The sequence below is a fragment of the Oreochromis aureus genome, linkage group 13 (assembly GCF_013358895.1).
Source record: "Oreochromis aureus strain Israel breed Guangdong linkage group 13, ZZ_aureus, whole genome shotgun sequence".
In the NCBI taxonomy this organism is placed as follows: Eukaryota; Metazoa; Chordata; class Actinopteri; order Cichliformes; family Cichlidae; genus Oreochromis; species Oreochromis aureus.
The window spans coordinates 22,029,701-22,047,255 of record NC_052954.1 but is presented as its reverse complement, the minus strand read 5'-3'; the positions used below and the strand labels follow the sequence as shown (position 1 = coordinate 22,047,255).

The 17,555-nt window shown below is 39.8% G+C and overlaps 2 protein-coding genes across 5 annotated transcripts; both read right to left on the bottom strand.

The window, feature by feature from the left end:
• Positions 1-556: 556 nt before the first annotated feature.
• Positions 557-7,555, bottom strand: dhx32b (DEAH (Asp-Glu-Ala-His) box polypeptide 32b). Its single transcript, XM_031742228.2, has 11 exons — positions 7,274-7,555; positions 6,956-7,149; positions 6,002-6,377; positions 5,654-5,890; positions 5,052-5,145; positions 4,818-4,967; positions 3,903-4,094; positions 3,671-3,811; positions 2,716-2,906; positions 1,437-1,627; positions 557-871 (listed from the first exon to the last, which is right to left on the bottom strand). Exons 1-11 carry the CDS (start codon positions 7,553-7,555, stop codon positions 697-699), a joined length of 2,223 nt encoding a protein of 740 aa, XP_031598088.1. The 3' UTR covers positions 557-696.
• A 1,637-nt stretch (positions 7,556-9,192) lies between these two features.
• Positions 9,193-14,406, bottom strand: LOC120443271 (interleukin-2 receptor subunit beta-like). Of its 4 annotated transcripts, none has more exons than XM_039621556.1 (8): positions 14,346-14,406; positions 12,374-12,579; positions 11,900-12,108; positions 11,670-11,781; positions 11,473-11,554; positions 10,779-10,857; positions 10,549-10,682; positions 9,193-10,407 (listed from the first exon to the last, which is right to left on the bottom strand). In XM_039621556.1, the coding sequence occupies exons 3-8, from the start codon at positions 11,988-11,990 to the stop codon at positions 10,186-10,188; spliced, it is 720 nt and encodes a 239-aa protein (XP_039477490.1). In that variant the 5' UTR covers positions 11,991-12,108; positions 12,374-12,579; positions 14,346-14,406; the 3' UTR covers positions 9,193-10,185. The 4 variants fall into 4 exon arrangements, with proteins under 4 accessions (XP_039477490.1, XP_039477492.1, XP_039477493.1 ...); XM_039621558.1 differs by having other exon boundaries at positions 10,779-10,845; XM_039621559.1 differs by having other exon boundaries at positions 10,779-10,842.
• Between the last annotated feature and the right edge of the window lie 3,149 nt (positions 14,407-17,555).

Genomic DNA, 17,555 nt, shown 5'->3' with positions numbered 1-17,555 from the left:
TTTCATACTGGGATTTCTTGTTTCTCTTAAAATGTTGCTTGCTAACGATATGCATTTGACACCAGTTTGCAAAAGCACTGTATCTCTGGGAAAAAAAAAAAAAAAAAAGTACAGTGTGCTACGCCATCAAACTAGTCCCTGCAATTTTGAAGGCAGCATGGCACCCTGTGGGTTATGGTCAACCGTCCTTGATGCGCTGTTCAAGCCCACCAAAGAGGTGAAAGATGTTTTCACTGTGGTGTCAGTGAACTGGGTCAGCCCTCCGGTGTCAGCTATATTCACACCAGATGGAGCTGCAGGCATGTCCAGACTGCTCCTGCAACTCATTAATCAGGCTGGGGACACAGTGCTATCTGTCTGATATGGCTGAAGAGAGATGAGGAGGAAGGGAAGTCAGAAAATCTTTAAAGGACTTGATGGGAATCTAAAAAATCTCAAATACGTATAAATGCGAATAATCAGGGCTTAAAAAGAGCAATATTTTTATTTCATATATTAGTTCATTTTGTATAGCTATTCAAATATAACATACAAAGATTATATTGGGATTGGGGGTGAGGGCACAGATGGAAAAAGTAACTGTGCCACAAAAAGAAAGTAATACAATTATAGGATTCTTTACTTGATTTTCCAGAGTCTGTTTCTGTACTATATAGTGCAAAAAGTCCCAATAACCCGAAACAGTGGGTCCATCAGTCACTGTATAACACAGCGGTCAGAAGTCTGATCCTCATGAGATTCCTTTTGTGATGCTGGTGTTTTCTCTACTTGGTACTGAGAAGCCCCGTGGTTCAAAATGTTTTGCAGGATGTCTTTGCTCTCACTTGATGGTAAATTGTAGAAAAAGTACTGTGGTGCCATCTGAATGAACCTGATGAAGGAGAGGAGAATATTTTAGTGTTCTGTGCACCAAAAAAAACAACTGCATACCATTAAGCAAACTTAATTTCAATTTGTAAAGCTGTTTTCGATCTCATTTAGTGCTGAGCGGCACACGCCTTTGTTGGAAAGAAGACTTACAGTGTGTCTGCTCCTCATATCCGAGCTACAGTGAACGGATTTGCACATGCTCAGGATGTGAAACGTAAGACAGCATGAGAAAGGCAATAGAGCTTTCTCTCCCTCCATTAAGCTGCAGCTCCACATTCTTAGAGATCTGTGCAATCCATAATCCCTCCTTCAACTAGCAGATACTTAGAAAGCAGGATTATAGGACCTCCCTCCACAACCAGCATGACCAGTCTGAGCTGAACTAGGCCTTTAAATACATACCGTTCAAAGGGGAAGGGGAATGTGTCTGTTTGATTACATTTAAGCCTCCCTCAGAAGGGTGGTCCAAAAAAAAAAAAACTGCATCTAGCCATTTATGCGAATGTTAAAGAAGTCAACAAATGAAAATGTTAAAGGGAGGAAATGGAAACAAGGCGGAGACTTACTCCTGTGGTGTTATGTGTGTTACAGTGCGGAGGCAGTTGTCCTCTGAAAAGGAGTGTTCGTGGAACAACACCCACTCAGGCAGGTCCAGCTTGGGACTCTTGGCTCCGTAGCCAGACAGAGGATGGATCTGCGCCACGTGCTTGTGGGTTATAATAAAGTAGTTCCCAGATCCATCCACATCACGTGCCACCTGGGAGCAAAAAGAGTTGGAGCAGGATGTGATTTTAAGTATTCATACTTATGTTCACCTTTAAATAATACAGTTTTTAAAAATAAAAACCATAGTAAATGACACACAAAAAAGCTTAATTCACACTCACAGTCTGGCAGTCTATATGCAAATATGGAAATGAGTTGAAAGGGAAGGGGCGATTAAAGGATATAAGCAGTGAGTGAAGTCAAATTGAAAGACTAGGAGTTAAACAAGTGCAAGTTGTTATAGGAGTAGAAGTGTCGGCTGAGAGGTAGACACCAAGAGCACAAAACACGCGGTGTTTAAAGAGGAAGACCTGGTACTTTAAAGAGTCTGATGAGGTGTTAAGATTGACAGGAGCTGAAATGTGAGCTCGAGCCAAAGCAACGTGATGAACGCAACTGAAGTGTGTGGTTAGCTGTATTTAGATTTTAATTCTAAGTTAAACAACTGAAGTTAGTGTGCAAACAAGTAAAGATGCAAGCAAGTGAAGTCTTTAATTAATCAGTCAAAATCTGTATTCAAAGCTGAAGGCAACATGGTGGTAAAGCTGTTGGGGCTAAATAATATAATAATAATGTTTGTCAGCTTTGATTGTTTAAATTAGTCATAAAAAGCAAATTATTCAGCATGTCTTTAATCACCTACATGCTAAATAAATGGAAATGCATTAATATTTCAAATGGGCGCCATTCTTTGGCAATTAATTATGGAGACTAAACTCTGAGTGTAATTACACATGATTAAAACACCCTTCATAATACTGCCATTAGTTCCACTCAGGAGAGTTTAATGTTTTTAAGAGTCTTTAGAAGGACTGTGGGTGTTTGTTGTAAGCAGAGTATTTAAATTCTCACTACAGATCGAATACAGTTGCTGTGCTTTTTGGACTGGAATAAAAAACAACAACAAGAAAACAGGATCTCTAACTTAACAGTTTATTCCAATATGGCCGTGTGCATGGATGGTGAGATATGACGGGTTAACGACATGTTCAGGATTTTCCCTACCTCCCTTGTGACCTTGACTCTGAAAAGCGGTAAAGAAAATGGGAGGGTGGATGCTAATAAATTACATTTTCTGACCTGCATGAAGAAACCTGCTAAGAGGGCTCTCTTAATGTTGACCGTGTTGCTTCGGGAACCGAAGGCGGGCACTGAAATGGGCAGCTCGATCCTCTTCAGGGTGTCGGTGAGCTCACTGCGAATCCCGTCGGCCGTCAGCAAAGCATTGTGGTCCAGATAGAAGTCTTGACACCACTTCTCTATGTTACAGTCTGACAAAACAGGAAGATGGGTTTGAATTACTGAATCGGTGGCAATAATGAAACTCTTAAAACTGCCATGGGTTTAGTTTTACTGTCTACTGTCTAAACCAGGGAAGTCGAGCTCATCTTCCACTGTGGTCCAGCCCACTTTGATGTTAAGTGGGCCAAACCAGTGGAAACTCCTCTTTCTGTCAGTGTAAAGAAGTTTAACTACACATTTAATCCCCGCGATATTTTAATATAAGAAAAAGAAGTGCATTTTCAAAAATAAATCTCACCTTTTCTACTTGATTAAAAAATGTAATTGTAAGAAATAAATGTGTAATATTACAGAAAAAACATGTCAGCTAATTTTACACAGTCTAATAGAACAGCTGTGCTTTACATTTTTTATAATTTTATATTACTTATAACTTTTACTGTGAACCCACTGTAAAAACCCCAAATTTCTATAGTAGATGGGAAAAACACCGGATCTTTCTGTTTTTATTTGTCTGTCTATTACTTATTTACTTTAGTGTTGTATAAACTGCCATGGTGTAGGTCTATATCAGTAGGAAAAGCTGTAAAACTTATATAAATACAATAAAAAGTCTAAAATTCATGTCCTTCCTCACATGCTCCAAGAATGTTCAGTGGGCCAGAATGGAATCTTTGGCGAGTTGATTTTGGCCCCTGGACCTTATGTTTGACACCGTTGGTCTAAACTATAGGAAACATATCACTGGTATAAACATTATGAGATGGTGCGTGGCGATGCTCTGCTCACTCACATGGATCCTGCTGGCACTGTTTAAAGGCCTTGTAGATATTAATCAGGGTGAAGTGGTCTCCCTCTGGGTGCTGGAACTTCATATAGCACTGGGTTGCCTCTGGTCTCAGCTCCACAGAAGGAACCATGAAGCAAGATGGCGCTAAAAGAATCCAAAAAACAGAGCACGGTTTTGTAGATCTACATGACTCTTTATAGCATATTTGTGCTAAAAAGCCACATAAACACATTACCTGATAGCATAGCAGCAATGATGACCACCTCGCTGACGCAGTCAAACTCACAGGAGGCAAGCACGGTCTTTGCCATCTGTGGCTCCAAGGAGAACTCAGACATGATGATGCCCATCTCAGACAGGTTGCCGTCATTATCTAGAGCTGCTAGGTAGTCCAGCTCCTCCAAAGCCTGCATGAGGCCTGCAGGATCTGGGTTGGACAGGGTTTCGGATTAAGCACCATAAAAAAAACATGAGATTACTGATTACACTGAAATACATGTTGAGTAAAAGTGTTGTGTGCAATTTTTTCATGCCGTCCAAATAGTAATCCAAAGCACTAGGACAGTCCCCCACAGTGTACTGGCACCCCAGTGGGAATGCTTGGAGTGAATGGGCAGCAGCAGATTAGGATTTCATAATCCTCACCAACATCTGCCGTGTATCACTATGCAAAATTAAGCTGTTTATTTATTTTTTTATTTTCTTTTTTAAACAAATGCGTTTTTTCCCCTATAGAAATACAAACACAGGCCTCAAGACAAAATGAGAGGAAGGGAAAAAGAAATGAAACCACAGCTGTCTATTATCTTCTGTTCTCCTTCATACCAACTCCGGCATGTCTGTGCTCTAATCAGCTAATGTGAGGCTCAGTGTCTGTGTGTTTGTGTGTTTGTGGGGGTGAATAAATCCGGGGGAACAAAAGCAAATGAAAGCAGGTCAGCTCTAAAAGGATGCACGCAGAACAGGAGCTGTCAGTTTAGCTGAAGCACGGCTCACTGCCCTCCAATACAAAAAGTTCCTGTGTGCTGGAACAAAAGGCAAAGAACTGACTGAACCCGAATTTTTAATTTTATCACTGAGGACATTAAGTTAGGGAACAATGGTTCAGACAAAAATCAGTTTTTCTACAGTCATTTTATGCAGATCTCACCTGGCCTGTCTATGAATTCGCAGTGACCCAGTCCGGCGATCTCCATCCTCTTCAAGAACAGCACAGTGGATGTGATGTCAGACTCCACAATATGCGGGCGTATCTGAGTAGGAAGTTGTCTGTCCTTTGGATACAGACAGAAACACTTGCCTACAGGAAGCAAACATAATTTTTTAGATGGGACAGCTGCGGTGAAGTAGCAGCCACAGATTTTGTAACATTTTAACTTCTCACCCGCTGGGCCTGCCAGTTGCCTTCGACTCTCGGTTTGACCGGTGCTGATAGGCTGAATGATGACTGAGTTTGTTCTGATCCTGGGGTTGTAGACCTGCAACAGCACACCAGGCTGTTAACCTTGATTTACTTTAACTAAGCTACATTTTGATGGCAAATATTTTCACCCTAAATAACACAGAAGTATCTAAAAAAATAATTTGAGAAACACTGATGACTGATAAATTGTTATCTTTACATGTCAAAGCTGGTATAAACCTAACAACACACGCTATGTAACACTGACAAGAGGCAAAAAATAAAAATAAAACTTGATTTATTGTCTCTATTGTGCTGTACTATAACATAAGATGCACCTTGTTTTCCAGACCAAAGCTTAAGCGTTAACATTTTTTGTGAGACTTCAGAATATCAGTTTTTCTCTCATTTTCTTTCTGCATAGGAACCCCCATACAATGCATTCAAATCTCTGCTTTTTCAACACATGAAACTCTCTAATTAATCAGCAACTGGGTCTCTGCATCAACGATGTAATTTTTAACCCTGGAAATCAGCCTTCATGTAAGTGCTGATTTAAATAATGCAAATAACAACCAACTTACATATCTTTTCTCAAGCCCGGCATCAATAACAAAGCTTATGGAGCTAACAGCCCAGAAGAAGTCCTCATTTGGGCTTGAACTGAGGAACACTTGGCGGGTCTGGCTGGTCTCCTCTTCCCCCAGGACAGGCAGACTCCCAGGCTGTCCAGGGTGCACAGCTATTGGCAGTAGCTCACCCAGATCGATGGGTAAGCTCTTCCTCTCATGACACAGGATGTTGTGGGCCAGATCTATCTCCTGGTAGAGAGTTAACAAAAAGGAAAATCAGAGAAAGACGTGCATTAGTTTCAGGCTTCTGAATCTACTTGTCATGCAGTGATGTTTTGTTTTTTGTTTTGTTTTTTTTACCTGCGTTGTCACCAAAAACACAATCACATCCCCCTGCTCTCTGGAGCGATGGATCTCCAGCACGAGACGGAGAGCAGAGCAGAAGTAGCCGTCGCCTGTGCTGCTGTACACAACCTCCCCTGCACCCAGGGTCTCCAGGTGAATCAAACGCGCTGCCGACCCAGTAAAGTGGGCCAGGTGCTTGGGGCTGGGTGGGAAAGCTGTAAGGAGGACCACACGGAGCTCTGGCCTCTGCAGGACGATGTCCTTCAACAGACCCAGGAGAACATCAGTGGCTACAGTCCTCTGGTGGGCCTGATCCACGACCACAACACCGTAGTGTGCAAGCAAAGGGTCTGACATCATCTCCCTCAGAAGCATGTCATCCGTGCAGTATCTTTAACAGGCGATAAAATGATGCTTGACATTAGGAAAGAGCAAGTAAATGCACGCACAGGCACACTGTATCTAATTTGATATAGCATGAAATTAATCTTTTCTATAATGTAAGCCTGCATGTTTAAACCAGTATGTTAAAAGAAAATCCATTCAGCATCCCTGAAGGTGGCAACTTAATGAAAAACACTTTGTCTACACTTCAGCTTTGCTGCCATTAGTGTAATTTACTCTAATAATTAGTCTGAGGAGGGGGATCCTTGCCGGGTGCCTGTTTATCTTGTCTCCCTCCCCCTAATGTGCTGAGTTTCTTTGTTTCCTAGCTAACCTATGAGGGACCCACATGAGGGAGTGTGACATATGGGGAGACAGGGAGCCGGGCAGCTGTGGACGAGCTGCTGAAAAGAGCCTCTCAAGCCTTTTGTTCACCTCTCCTTTGAGAAGAAGAAAAGGCAGGGTGATTTAGCTTTGTGTGTCATGACTGTGCATTATTATAGCTGCCATGCTGAGAGAAAGACTCTGAGAAAGAAACATTGGATGTATAAAGTGGGAAAAGTAGTAAGCGCTGCTGTACCACACCTGAGGACTGTGTCAGTAGTGCAGCAACTTTCAAGAGGGATGTTGTACCCAACTTCGTGACCGATGTTGACATCCATCTCGTCCGCCACTCTGAGGGCGAGATCTACAGCCTGTTGTGCATGGATCTGGGTACAAACCACCATGCCGTGCTGGAACTGGACTGACAGGCAGAATTCAGCACACCACTGAGGTATCTATTTCAGAGTAAGATTAACAAGACAAATTCCTTACATTACAGATGCTTCCAGACTTTAAGTTAATAGAAAAATGACTTAAATGTCTTGCTGTAAAAAAACCCGAATACCCCACAGTACTCACTTGAGAGCTCCTTCCAGTTTTGGCAGAGCCACTGACAACAACAAACTGTTCTTTGGCCAAAGTGTCCATGAATTCACACTTTGCTTTCCACACTGGCAGTTCCTTCCTTTCTTTCAGCAGTTTGTAAAACCTGGAGGAATAAGGCAGTCCATCAAACTGATTAAGCTCCAAGATGTCGTCATATTCTTTGTCTCCTTCGCTCAAAGCTCCTGTGTCTGAACAACAGGGTGATTTGCCGTCTAAATAGTCCTCTCCAGTGAAATCTGTAACGTCCTGCGCCATCACAACTAGGCTCCGGGTCTGTCAGGTTTACACTTCATTTACAGAGCCACAGAAATTGAGTTTGTAGGTCTCCAGCTCTCAGTAAACTGTTGGACAGCACTCAGCCCGCCTCCGCAAGTGAAGCCAAATGAAAGGCTCACTAGGCGGCCAGCCCAGTGTTGTCATGTGGCCACTAATCTCACAGAAGTGCGGACACCAACAGATGACAGACACACACACACACACACACACACACACACACACACACACACACACACACACACACACACACACACACACACACACACACACACACACAACACAGATCTGTGGGCAGAGATTCAGAGTGGTCTGGTGTTTACAATGAAATCTGGCTGCGACACAAAGATCACAACTTGTGCACAGTTTAAAATGCATTTATTTATCAACTGTGGTGTAATTTAGAAATTGATTTCATCAGTGGTCATCCAACTCAAATTAAATGAACAAAAGTGCCATCAAATGAAGACCTGTAAGCAGTCAGCCCTACTTCTGTCAAATCTACAGTCTCACATTGTTAAAACTGCACTAACTGTAAGGAAAAGCACTACAAATTATTAAGATAAAATATTAAAAAAAAGATCTTTGAAATATGGGTCTAATGATTTGGATCACTGCTATTAATCATTTGGCTTTAATCTTTAACCTCTTGAAAAGCAAACAACCAACCAACTGAAAAAATCTTTAATAAACCACATATAATTATTTTAGCTACATTTTACATACATGAAATTACATTTCTACAAAGATCAACACTGGAGTCAACATTTAAATAGGTCTAAACTTTCCAAATTAAAAGAAAAAAAGTTATATGTCAGACAAAAAAGGAAATTTGAGGAGCTAGACAGCCCCCCCCTCCAAAACAGAAAGTTAGTTCACTTCATGGTTCAGTCACTTAATAGGACAGCAACCTCCATGCAACCAGGAAATAACCTTGATATCCAGTGATTTGTGTGAACCGTTTCGCATTTGGTGACCGATTGCAATTAGTTCCTGTGACCAGCTGGTTGCCCAGAGGTTGAGCTCCAACACTCTCAACTGTAGGCAACTACTTTAGAGATTGGAGAGGTCACCTGTCTCAAAGCAGGCTGACTTACACTCTCTGGCAGGTTGGGAAAGGGTTGTAAATAACTGCCCTCTAATTTATAAAGGCAGAGAGTCAGTTTGGAGCAACAGTCTGCACTGATGAGTCAACTTACCTGAAAAATATTTCCTTGGAACACAGGACTCAACTGAACTGGTTGTATTATGGTTATATTTCTATATAAATCACTGCCCTGAAGTGAATGCAGAACTATTTGTGGTTAATTTCTGTTTCTGATTTATGAGGTTCTGGCTGGACCCTGAATGTAAGTAGTTAATATGAATTTATGTCTATTTGTAGGTGACAAAAGATTCTGTGGCAAACTGACTCGGCCCATATCCACTGAGATATGTATAGGGTTATTACTGTTATTACTAGGTTACTGTATAGGGTTTATTACTAATTTCTACTAAAAGTTTCTGTTACCTAGCAACCATGGCATAAGCAGCTACAGCTGTGGTGGACAGCCCATGTTTGACATGTTTGATGGAAAAAGAGGTAGGTCAGAGAAGGCCAGACGCAGGGCAGCAGGAAGTTCATTCTTTTATCATCCTTTGATTCTTTTATTATGAACATACTGTGGTGGAGAACAAATCCCCCTCGCAAAAAAAACAATGTCACAGTTAAAAAACTTGGTAGAACTTTATAATAATATCACACTTTTAAACATTATTGAGGTAATAACAAGTGTTGTTGGGATTAATTTTTATCTTTAACGCTAATACTTGATGATTAGCAACACACATTTGTTTATCCTTTACTGCACACGATGTGTTGTAGAATAGTCTGGATTCACTCTGATGCTGGCAGACATAAACGGGGAAGACCCTTCACAGGAATGTGGATGGAGGTTGTGATAGCTACAAGACAACCCCCTTCTTTAACTCTATAGGCCAGACTGGAGAACGACAGGTGGTTGCCATGGTAATGGGAGTGTTGCCTGCAAAAGGGTCATCTCCATATAAGGCTGATATCCAGAGAGGTGCAGAAGAAGAAACGTGCGAAAGTATCAGACCAAAGGCCACCCTCAACTGATTCCATCAGTCATGTTGACATTCTGTTTCTGTGACCCGCCATAAAAGTCTAGACTACTTGGGTGTGGTGCTCTTTGTTCGTTTGGCTCTCCTGAGTGAGCAAAGAGACACGGCAGCCGTTTTTTTAACTTGAGCCTTCAAATGCTTAATAAATTTAAAACAATGCACTTTGAGCATGTTTGTCTTCTCTCTCTCAAAAATGAACCTAACAGTATGTAATTCATGTTTTATATACAATTACTCCTCCTCAGTATGTCATTTTTAAATACAGATATATTTATACATCTGTTACTGCTACACCATGTACAGCTATCACTGATAGTAACTCACTGTTAGTATGAATTAAACACTTGCTAATACCTTACTAAAACATTAATAATTCTTAACATTGGACATTATTATTAAGTGCTACCAAAAACCTAAGTTTTACATACATCCCGTACATCTGTGATTTCAAATATGTGGGTACAGGTTGCAATGTGTGCTGTGAAAATTTATAGCAATTCCACATGGTGCCTTTTTTCTATTCTTCCAGCTGGTGACTCCCATGATGCAGTGGGGCTCCAGTCACTCCAGGCTCCCTTGCGGTGCTGAAAAATAGACCGCACACGAACGCGTGCCTCGTACCTCTCGCCTCGTATCAGCAAATCTGGCTCCAGCTCTGCCTTGCACTCCTGTCCACATTGAATGCCACGTTTTTTGTGCACAGCGCGATCCTGACACACAGAAAGCAGCGCGGGGTTGAGAATGAATCTTGCTTGGATTCACACAGCCACAGGGTTGTCATTTAAATGTGCACTTTTAAGATTACTTTACCCTTAAACTTGTTCACATTGTGTCACAAAATCTAAACTTACACTCCATGACTGATCCTGCTTCTTCCACTGCACTTCACTTCTGTATGAACTGATCCTTTCATGTTTGGGGACTTGGGACAACCAGGAAACAGAGGTGAAGTTGACTTTTGGCTCCGCAGGAGGATTCACCTTTACTGCAAGATCACACACACAGTTGTTTTAGGTCACCATGAATAGCTCGCATTGTAAATCACAAAGAGCCAGTATATTATACTGTAGATTACACTCACTATGACAGGATGGCTTGAAGGAAGTAATTACACTCTTCATTTGGTTGCAGTTCAGATTAAGGGACAACTCATGGAAAGACAGAAACAAGAAAAAAAAATGTTTGTCAAATTTCAAATTTGATTTAAAGTCAAAGATTGGAGTCACAAATAGCCAATCAGACATCAGAGTAGGTATAAACAGAGCAGCCATAAAGAGAGAAGAGATGAAGCTTCTTTAAGACAGATAATGAGTACATGTATCACCGCTCAGTACAAGAGTAAAGCGGTGCAGCTTAAACTGTTCAACAGGCAAAAGTCTAGTAAAATAGAAATTAAAATATCAGAAGCAGAAAACGAGAATTAATAGATTCACTTAAAAGGTTTTTTCTATATTTTCAGATTTCATTGCAATTTCACTTTCTTGCCATTAAAAAGAAGCAGGACAAAAGCTACAATTACCTTAAACTTCACTTCAAATACAGAACATGGAAAAGTAAAAGAGCATGATTCTGGCAAAAAAACAATTTTTAAAGATCCCTGCTCACTGACCCCTCTCTCTCTTTCATTAACTGCGGTATATGTGCTTGATAATTTGGCTAACCAGTTTTTAAAATTAATCCAACATCGATCACTACTTAGACTACAAACTGAGATATAGGATATATGATTGTATATCTGGGGCTTGAAAACAATTAGATTTTTTTCACACACTCACAGTGTATTCAATTTCAAAGATCAGGGAGCACTTCTTTAGGGTTGGTCTGGAGACATCAACAGGCTTTAGGTCACAGGAAGCGCTGTAAGAAGTGAGAAAAACAGTATTAATCTTTTTTTGGTGCATGATGACAGGTGTGATTTATGTAATGTGAGTATTATGTGTTGAGGATTTCTCTTTGTGACTGAGGTCCTTACAGGTGTCGAGATTTGTATTGAGCATCTATCGTGCATGCAGTGTCATCAGACACGTATTTGCTTTTCCACAAACATGTGATGATTTTATTGTAGTCACTGTAGCAAGTGAGATCTGTGAGAATTAAAACAGGAGAGATGGAATGAAAATGAGTAAATGTCGAAAAACAGATTTTAAAGTTAGATATATAATATAAATCAAGAGGGGGGGGGGGGGAAAGAAGACGACTAACTCTTTGGAAGGCGGGGACACGCCTCATTTTTGCAGACCAGTAGCAGTAGCAGCAGAATAAACAAGGAAAGGGTTTTCTTATTTCTCTCCATACTTCAAGTAGTCAGTTTTCTTCCTTAGAGACCGCTGGGATGGTTTGTTTCCAAAGTTTAGTCACTCAAAGTGTTGAAGGATTGTACTCACTTCAGTACTGACTGCTTCTTGATTCTCCTGCACAGATAAGTATACATGAATAAAGTAAAAAATCATGGGGCTGATAAGATACAGACATCACTCTGATTCTTCACTCTTTTTTTGTGCATGCAGTCACACACAAACACATATAGAAATACATATAAACGAATGCAACAAGAATAAGCAGTCCTATAAACAGGCGATAAAACAGAAGATGTTTCACATCCTGCCTCATTTTGTCCTCTGTGCTTCCACTTACACAGACTAAGAAAACAGTCAACGACTTCAGTCAGTGACTTACCTGCTGGTTGACCTGCGACTGATCTGCTCGCAACTGCTGATTTGATTCCATCTGATATACTGACAAAGAGCATCATGGGACATATTTTTTAGCCCCTCTCACCATTTTCACAGAGGTGTGAGGCAACTTCTATCTTCTGACTTTTGGACTTCCCCTGACTCAAAACCTTGTATCTCTTTCTTTCTTTGCAAGAAAATGACTACAATCTGCAAACAAACACACAAAATGTCAAACCACATCCGAACTCAAAAATAAGTATGCTTCTATTACGAAAAACAGTCATTTGGTATTCAGAATAATCTTTCCTTCCCTTTTCACCTTTCCTCTTTTTTCTTCACATTAGTGTTTGAGGAGGATTTGAGGCCACATCTTCTAACAGGTGGTAAAGAAGCTAGTCTCAGCCCTGCTAACATTTTATACTAAACCTCATTCTGGTACGTATCATGAACATTAATGATAATATTTCTTAACAACCACCTTGATTACTGACTGAAAGCCATATATGATAACTGTTTACTGGAGCACTTCATATGAAAGATCCTAATGCAAATGGAGGAGCCCAACATTAAGATGACCAAGCAAAATTAAACTACCACATAGATTTACTGATTTTGCCATGCTAGTTACTTGGCATGAAAGACCACTGACAGCTAAAGTACTGGAGGAGGAGGAGTGGCCTTGTATGTGGACAAATCCTTGAAATTTAATATGGTGGATAAGATGACGATGGTGACTGATAATGTACTGGAATGTATTATAGTTGAAATTTGTAAAGAAAAAAGTAAAAATGTAACCATTAGCTGTATATACAGAGCTCCAGGTAGTATTGGGACATTTAAAGACTGGATAGAAGAAACATTTATTGAAATAGCTCACAAAAAAGTTCTCATTTGTGGAGAGCTCAATATTGATTTGCTAAACCCAAATAAACATAAAACCACTGACGAATTTATAAACACAATGTACTGTATGAACCTATTCCCTAAAATTACTAGACCTACCAGGATCACATCACATTGTGCAACTCTCATAGACAACATTTTTACAAATGACATTGAAAATAAGACTGTAAGTGGACTCCTGATTAACGACATAAGTGACCATCTTCCAGTTTTTACAATCTATGATACAAATTACAAGATCAATAAAATGGACAGTAAAAAAGAGTACAGACGAGTAAGAGCAGAAGAAAGAATGAATGCATTTAAAAAAGATTTATTGAAACAGAACTGGGGTGAAGTATATCAGGAACATGACGTTAATAGTGTGTATAATGAATTCCTTAGAATATTTACATTATTGTACAATACCAACTGTCCATATAGTAGGAAACATAAATATATGGACTGTCCATGGACAACAAAAGGTCTGCAAAATGCATGTATAAAGAAAAATGCTCTATACAGAGATTTCTTAAGAAAGAGAACTAAAGATGCAGAAATCAGATACAAAAGATATAAAAATAGGTTAACTAATATACTTAGATATAGTAAAAAGGAATACTATATGAAGCAATTACATATAAATAGAAATAATATTAAAAGATTACGGGAAATACTGAACAGTGTTATAAAATGTGGGGCTGGACAAAAGAACTATCCTAAGTATTTCATTTGTAATGACCATGAAGAATACAATATGGATGTTGTGGCAAATGGTCTCAATGAATTCTTTGTAACTGCTGGACCAAATTTAGCAAGAACAATCACTGATCCTGGGGAAGCACAGGAAAAACCGGATACACTGATAGACAGAAATCCATATTCTATGTTTCTCACAGCCATTGATGAAAATGAAGTTTTTGAAATGGTCAAAAAATGTAAAAATCAGAAATCTTTGGATTGTAATGATACTGATATGATAGTGGTTAAAAGAGTCATTGAGGCTATTATAAAACCGTTTACATACATCTGTAATTTATCATTTCGAACTGGTCAATTTCCAGACAGAATGAAAATAGCAAAAGTTATACCTCTATACCAGGGGTGCCCAATCCTAGTCCTCGAGAGCTACCGTCCTGCAGCTTTTAGATTCATCCTTGTTCCAACACACCTGAATCAAATGAATGTCTTGTTATCAGGCCTTTGCCAAACTTGATGGCATGCTGAAGAGGTCATCAAACCATTTGATTCAGCTGTGTTGGAGTAGGGATGCATCTAAAAGCTGCAGGACAGTAGCTCTCGAGGACTAGGATTGGGCACCCCTGCTCTATACAAATCTGGCAACAAACACCAATTCACAAACTACAGGCCTGTCTCTTTACTACCTCAATTCTCAAAAAATATTGAAAAACTGTTTAACAACCAGTGTTGGGACTAACGCGTTATTAAGTAACGCGTTACAGTAACTACGTTATTATTGTGGTAACGAGCACGGTAACTAGTTATTATGCCAAAACCAGGAACGCGTTACTCGTTACTGGGATTTAGATAGCCTCGTTACTCGTTACTTCGTGTGGTGGATATCGCGGAGCTTCCACAGATTCAATAACATTAGCAAGTGGTGGAGGCCAGCAGGTGGATGAAGGAAAAGGGAGGCAAGAGGAGAGACCCGAAGCGGCCGCCGGTTCGCGTGTCAGGTGAACTGAACTTCAGGTAAGAAGTTATGACCTGCAGTCTATCGGAGTCAGATATAAACCAAGTTTAGGTGGAGTTTATTTTCGGTATGCTGACATTTTCGTACTGCGTACTAGCTAGCATGACGGAGTTTTCTATACAGCTGGGTGGGTGCTATGTTACTGATGTTGAACTTTATTTTGTTCATACGGTTAATTATTAGAGTTGCCAACCGTCCGTAAAAACAGAATCGTCTGGTATTCAGAGAAAATATTACGCGTTTTCGTACTGAGGTGAAAAGGAACACAGTTTGTCCCGGACTTCAGCTACAATGAAAAGACACAAAGCTGAAGCTGCACAGCTGCCTCTTCTTCTCTCATTCTCTCCTCTCCTGTTTCTACTTCAATCATGAAACTGATCAATGATCAGCTGATCGGCTTTTCTCTCTTGTTTATTTATCGCCCACTTTGCGCCAGAAAGAGGAAACCAGCGGATGTCGCGTTAAACAACAGCAGCACGTTTAAGCTTGATCAGCTGTTGTTAGAATTTATTTAATATTAATTTCTAGTATCAGCTGATGTTTGCTGGAGCCACAGCTGTAAAGCTGCTGGTCATGATATCGGTTTGGTTATCTGGTGAGAGGGAAACATGCAGATGAAACCAGGAGATGTCCTTACTGAATCATCAGAGCTGAACAGGTGATGGAGAAACAGGTTTACCTTTTAGGTGACACGGATGAGTTGAAGTTATGAACCGTTTCTGAGAGACAAATAACAGCAGCATCCTTTTCTAAGTAGCTGACAGCTGGTAACTGTGCAGGGGCGGGTCTAGCAAAGTGTTGCCAGGGGGCCAGGTAGGGCATTAACAGGGAAAGGGGGGGACAAGGAAATACTTTTCTTTATTATTCTCATTTAAAATGTCTAGCTTTTAAAAAAATAATTATCTGAGTCTTACAACAAACGATTGATAGATTAATACATATATACCATCAGAACAGTGTACATCACTGTCACAACAGTGTTTGTTTTCATTCAAAGGCTTTATGATTTTTCCTATAATGGTGGGCCAGTCTCTAGTCAAAATGCCTGGGACGATTTTTTTGTCCCAGTCCAGCCCTGTATGCAGCTCATCTGCAGTCTGGTGTTACCTACATCTTCCTATTCAGAAGGCAGAATTTCCAAGTTCTGAGTACAATCAAAAGCACCACGACTGCAGTTTTTGTGTTGGATGTAAAAAGCAGGCTAGAATCATGGCGGCAGTCAACGACGGTGCAGGCGTGGGATTTCTCTCGTGGAAATGTGCACATTATTTTTTCCTTTCTATTGGTAGGGTAGGTGGCACAATGCAATTGTGGCAAGTAAGCAAGCTAGAAGACTGGCAGTCTTGCTGGGTATCCAGTTACGGAAGCAACACATTAACAAGAGAATTCTGAGTAAAACCAAAGTTACTTTCCCTAGTAACTAGTTACTTTGAAAGTAACGAGTAACTTGAAGTAACTGAGTTACTTTTTTAGAGAAGTAACTAGTAATGTAACTAAGTTACTAATTTAAAGTAACTTACCCAACACTGTTAACAACCGACTGGAAAAATTTATAGATAATCATAAACTACTCACTGAGAGTCAGTACGGATTCAGATCAAGCAGATCAACATTATTGGCACTATTAGATTCAATAGAATACATCACAAATTCCATAGACAAAAAGCAATATGTGGCTGGGTTATTCATAGACTTGACAAAGGCATTTGACGCTATGCTTCCTGTCTATTAAATAACTCCGGACCCAATAAAACTACCCCTCTGACACTATAACGTTCCGGTTTTCTTATTAATATATCATGATGTAGTTTGTGAAATTAAATGGTGGTTGCTCCTTATGTATGGACATTGCTTGTGGTGTACCCCAAAAATCAGTTTTGGGTCCAAAATTCTTCAACTTATACATTGGACACTTTACAGATGTCGTTAAAGTATTAAAAATGGTACTCTTTGCTGACGATACAAACTTTTTTTTCTCTGGTGATGATCTGCAGAATTTATTGGAGGATATGACTAATGAAATAAGTAAAGTGAAGTTCTGGCTTGATAAAAACAAATTATCATTAAATTTGAATAAATCTAAACTTATGTTATTTGGAAACAGTAGTTTAAATACAAATGCTAAGTTTCAAATAAATGGTGTTGATATTGAAAGAGTCAGTGAAAATAAATTTCTGGGGGTAATAATAGATGAAAAACTTAACTGGAGAGCTCACGTAAGATATATTCATTCCAAAGTATCACGTAGCGATGCAATACTAAACAAGGCAAAGCAGGTATTCGACAGAACATCACTTCATATTCTCTACTGTTCACTGGTTTCACCATACTTAAGCTATTGTGCAGAGGTCTGGGGCAATAACTATATAACGACATTACATTCACTTTTTACTCTTCAAAAAAAGCAATTCGAATCATCCACAATGTAGGTTATAGGGAACATACAAACTCACTATTTTTGCAGTCTGAAATACTGAAAATTGCCGATTTAGTGAAATTCCAAACAGCACAAATTCTATTCAAAGCAAAAAATAAAGAACTGCCAGGTAATATTCAGAGTATGTTTTTTATGAAAGAAGGAAGTTAT

What these genes read in the sequence shown, in the direction of transcription:
- dhx32b (XM_031742228.2), bottom strand. Translation starts at nt 7,555, where the DNA reads ATGGCGCAGGACGTTACAGATTTCACTGGAGAGGACTATTTAGACGGC. An exon ending in ACAGTGCCAGCAGGATCCAT is followed by an intron (nt 2,907 to 3,670) that starts GTGAGTGAGCAG and finishes CTGTTTTGTCAG; the next exon opens with ACTGTAACATAGAGAAGTGG. An exon ending in TAGCAGGTTTCTTCATGCAG is followed by an intron (nt 1,628 to 2,715) that starts GTCAGAAAATGT and finishes TTTTGCTCCCAG; the next exon opens with GTGGCACGTGATGTGGATGG.
- LOC120443271 (XM_039621556.1), bottom strand. Translation starts at nt 11,990, where the DNA reads ATGGAGAGAAATAAGAAAACCCTTTCCTTGTTTATTCTGCTGCTACTG. An exon ending in TCTTTGAAATTGAATACACT is followed by an intron (nt 10,858 to 11,472) that starts GTGAGTGTGTGA and finishes TTCTTGTTTCTG; the next exon opens with TCTTTCCATGAGTTGTCCCT. An exon ending in CTTCAAGCCATCCTGTCATA is followed by an intron (nt 10,683 to 10,778) that starts GTGAGTGTAATC and finishes GTGATCTTGCAG; the next exon opens with TAAAGGTGAATCCTCCTGCG.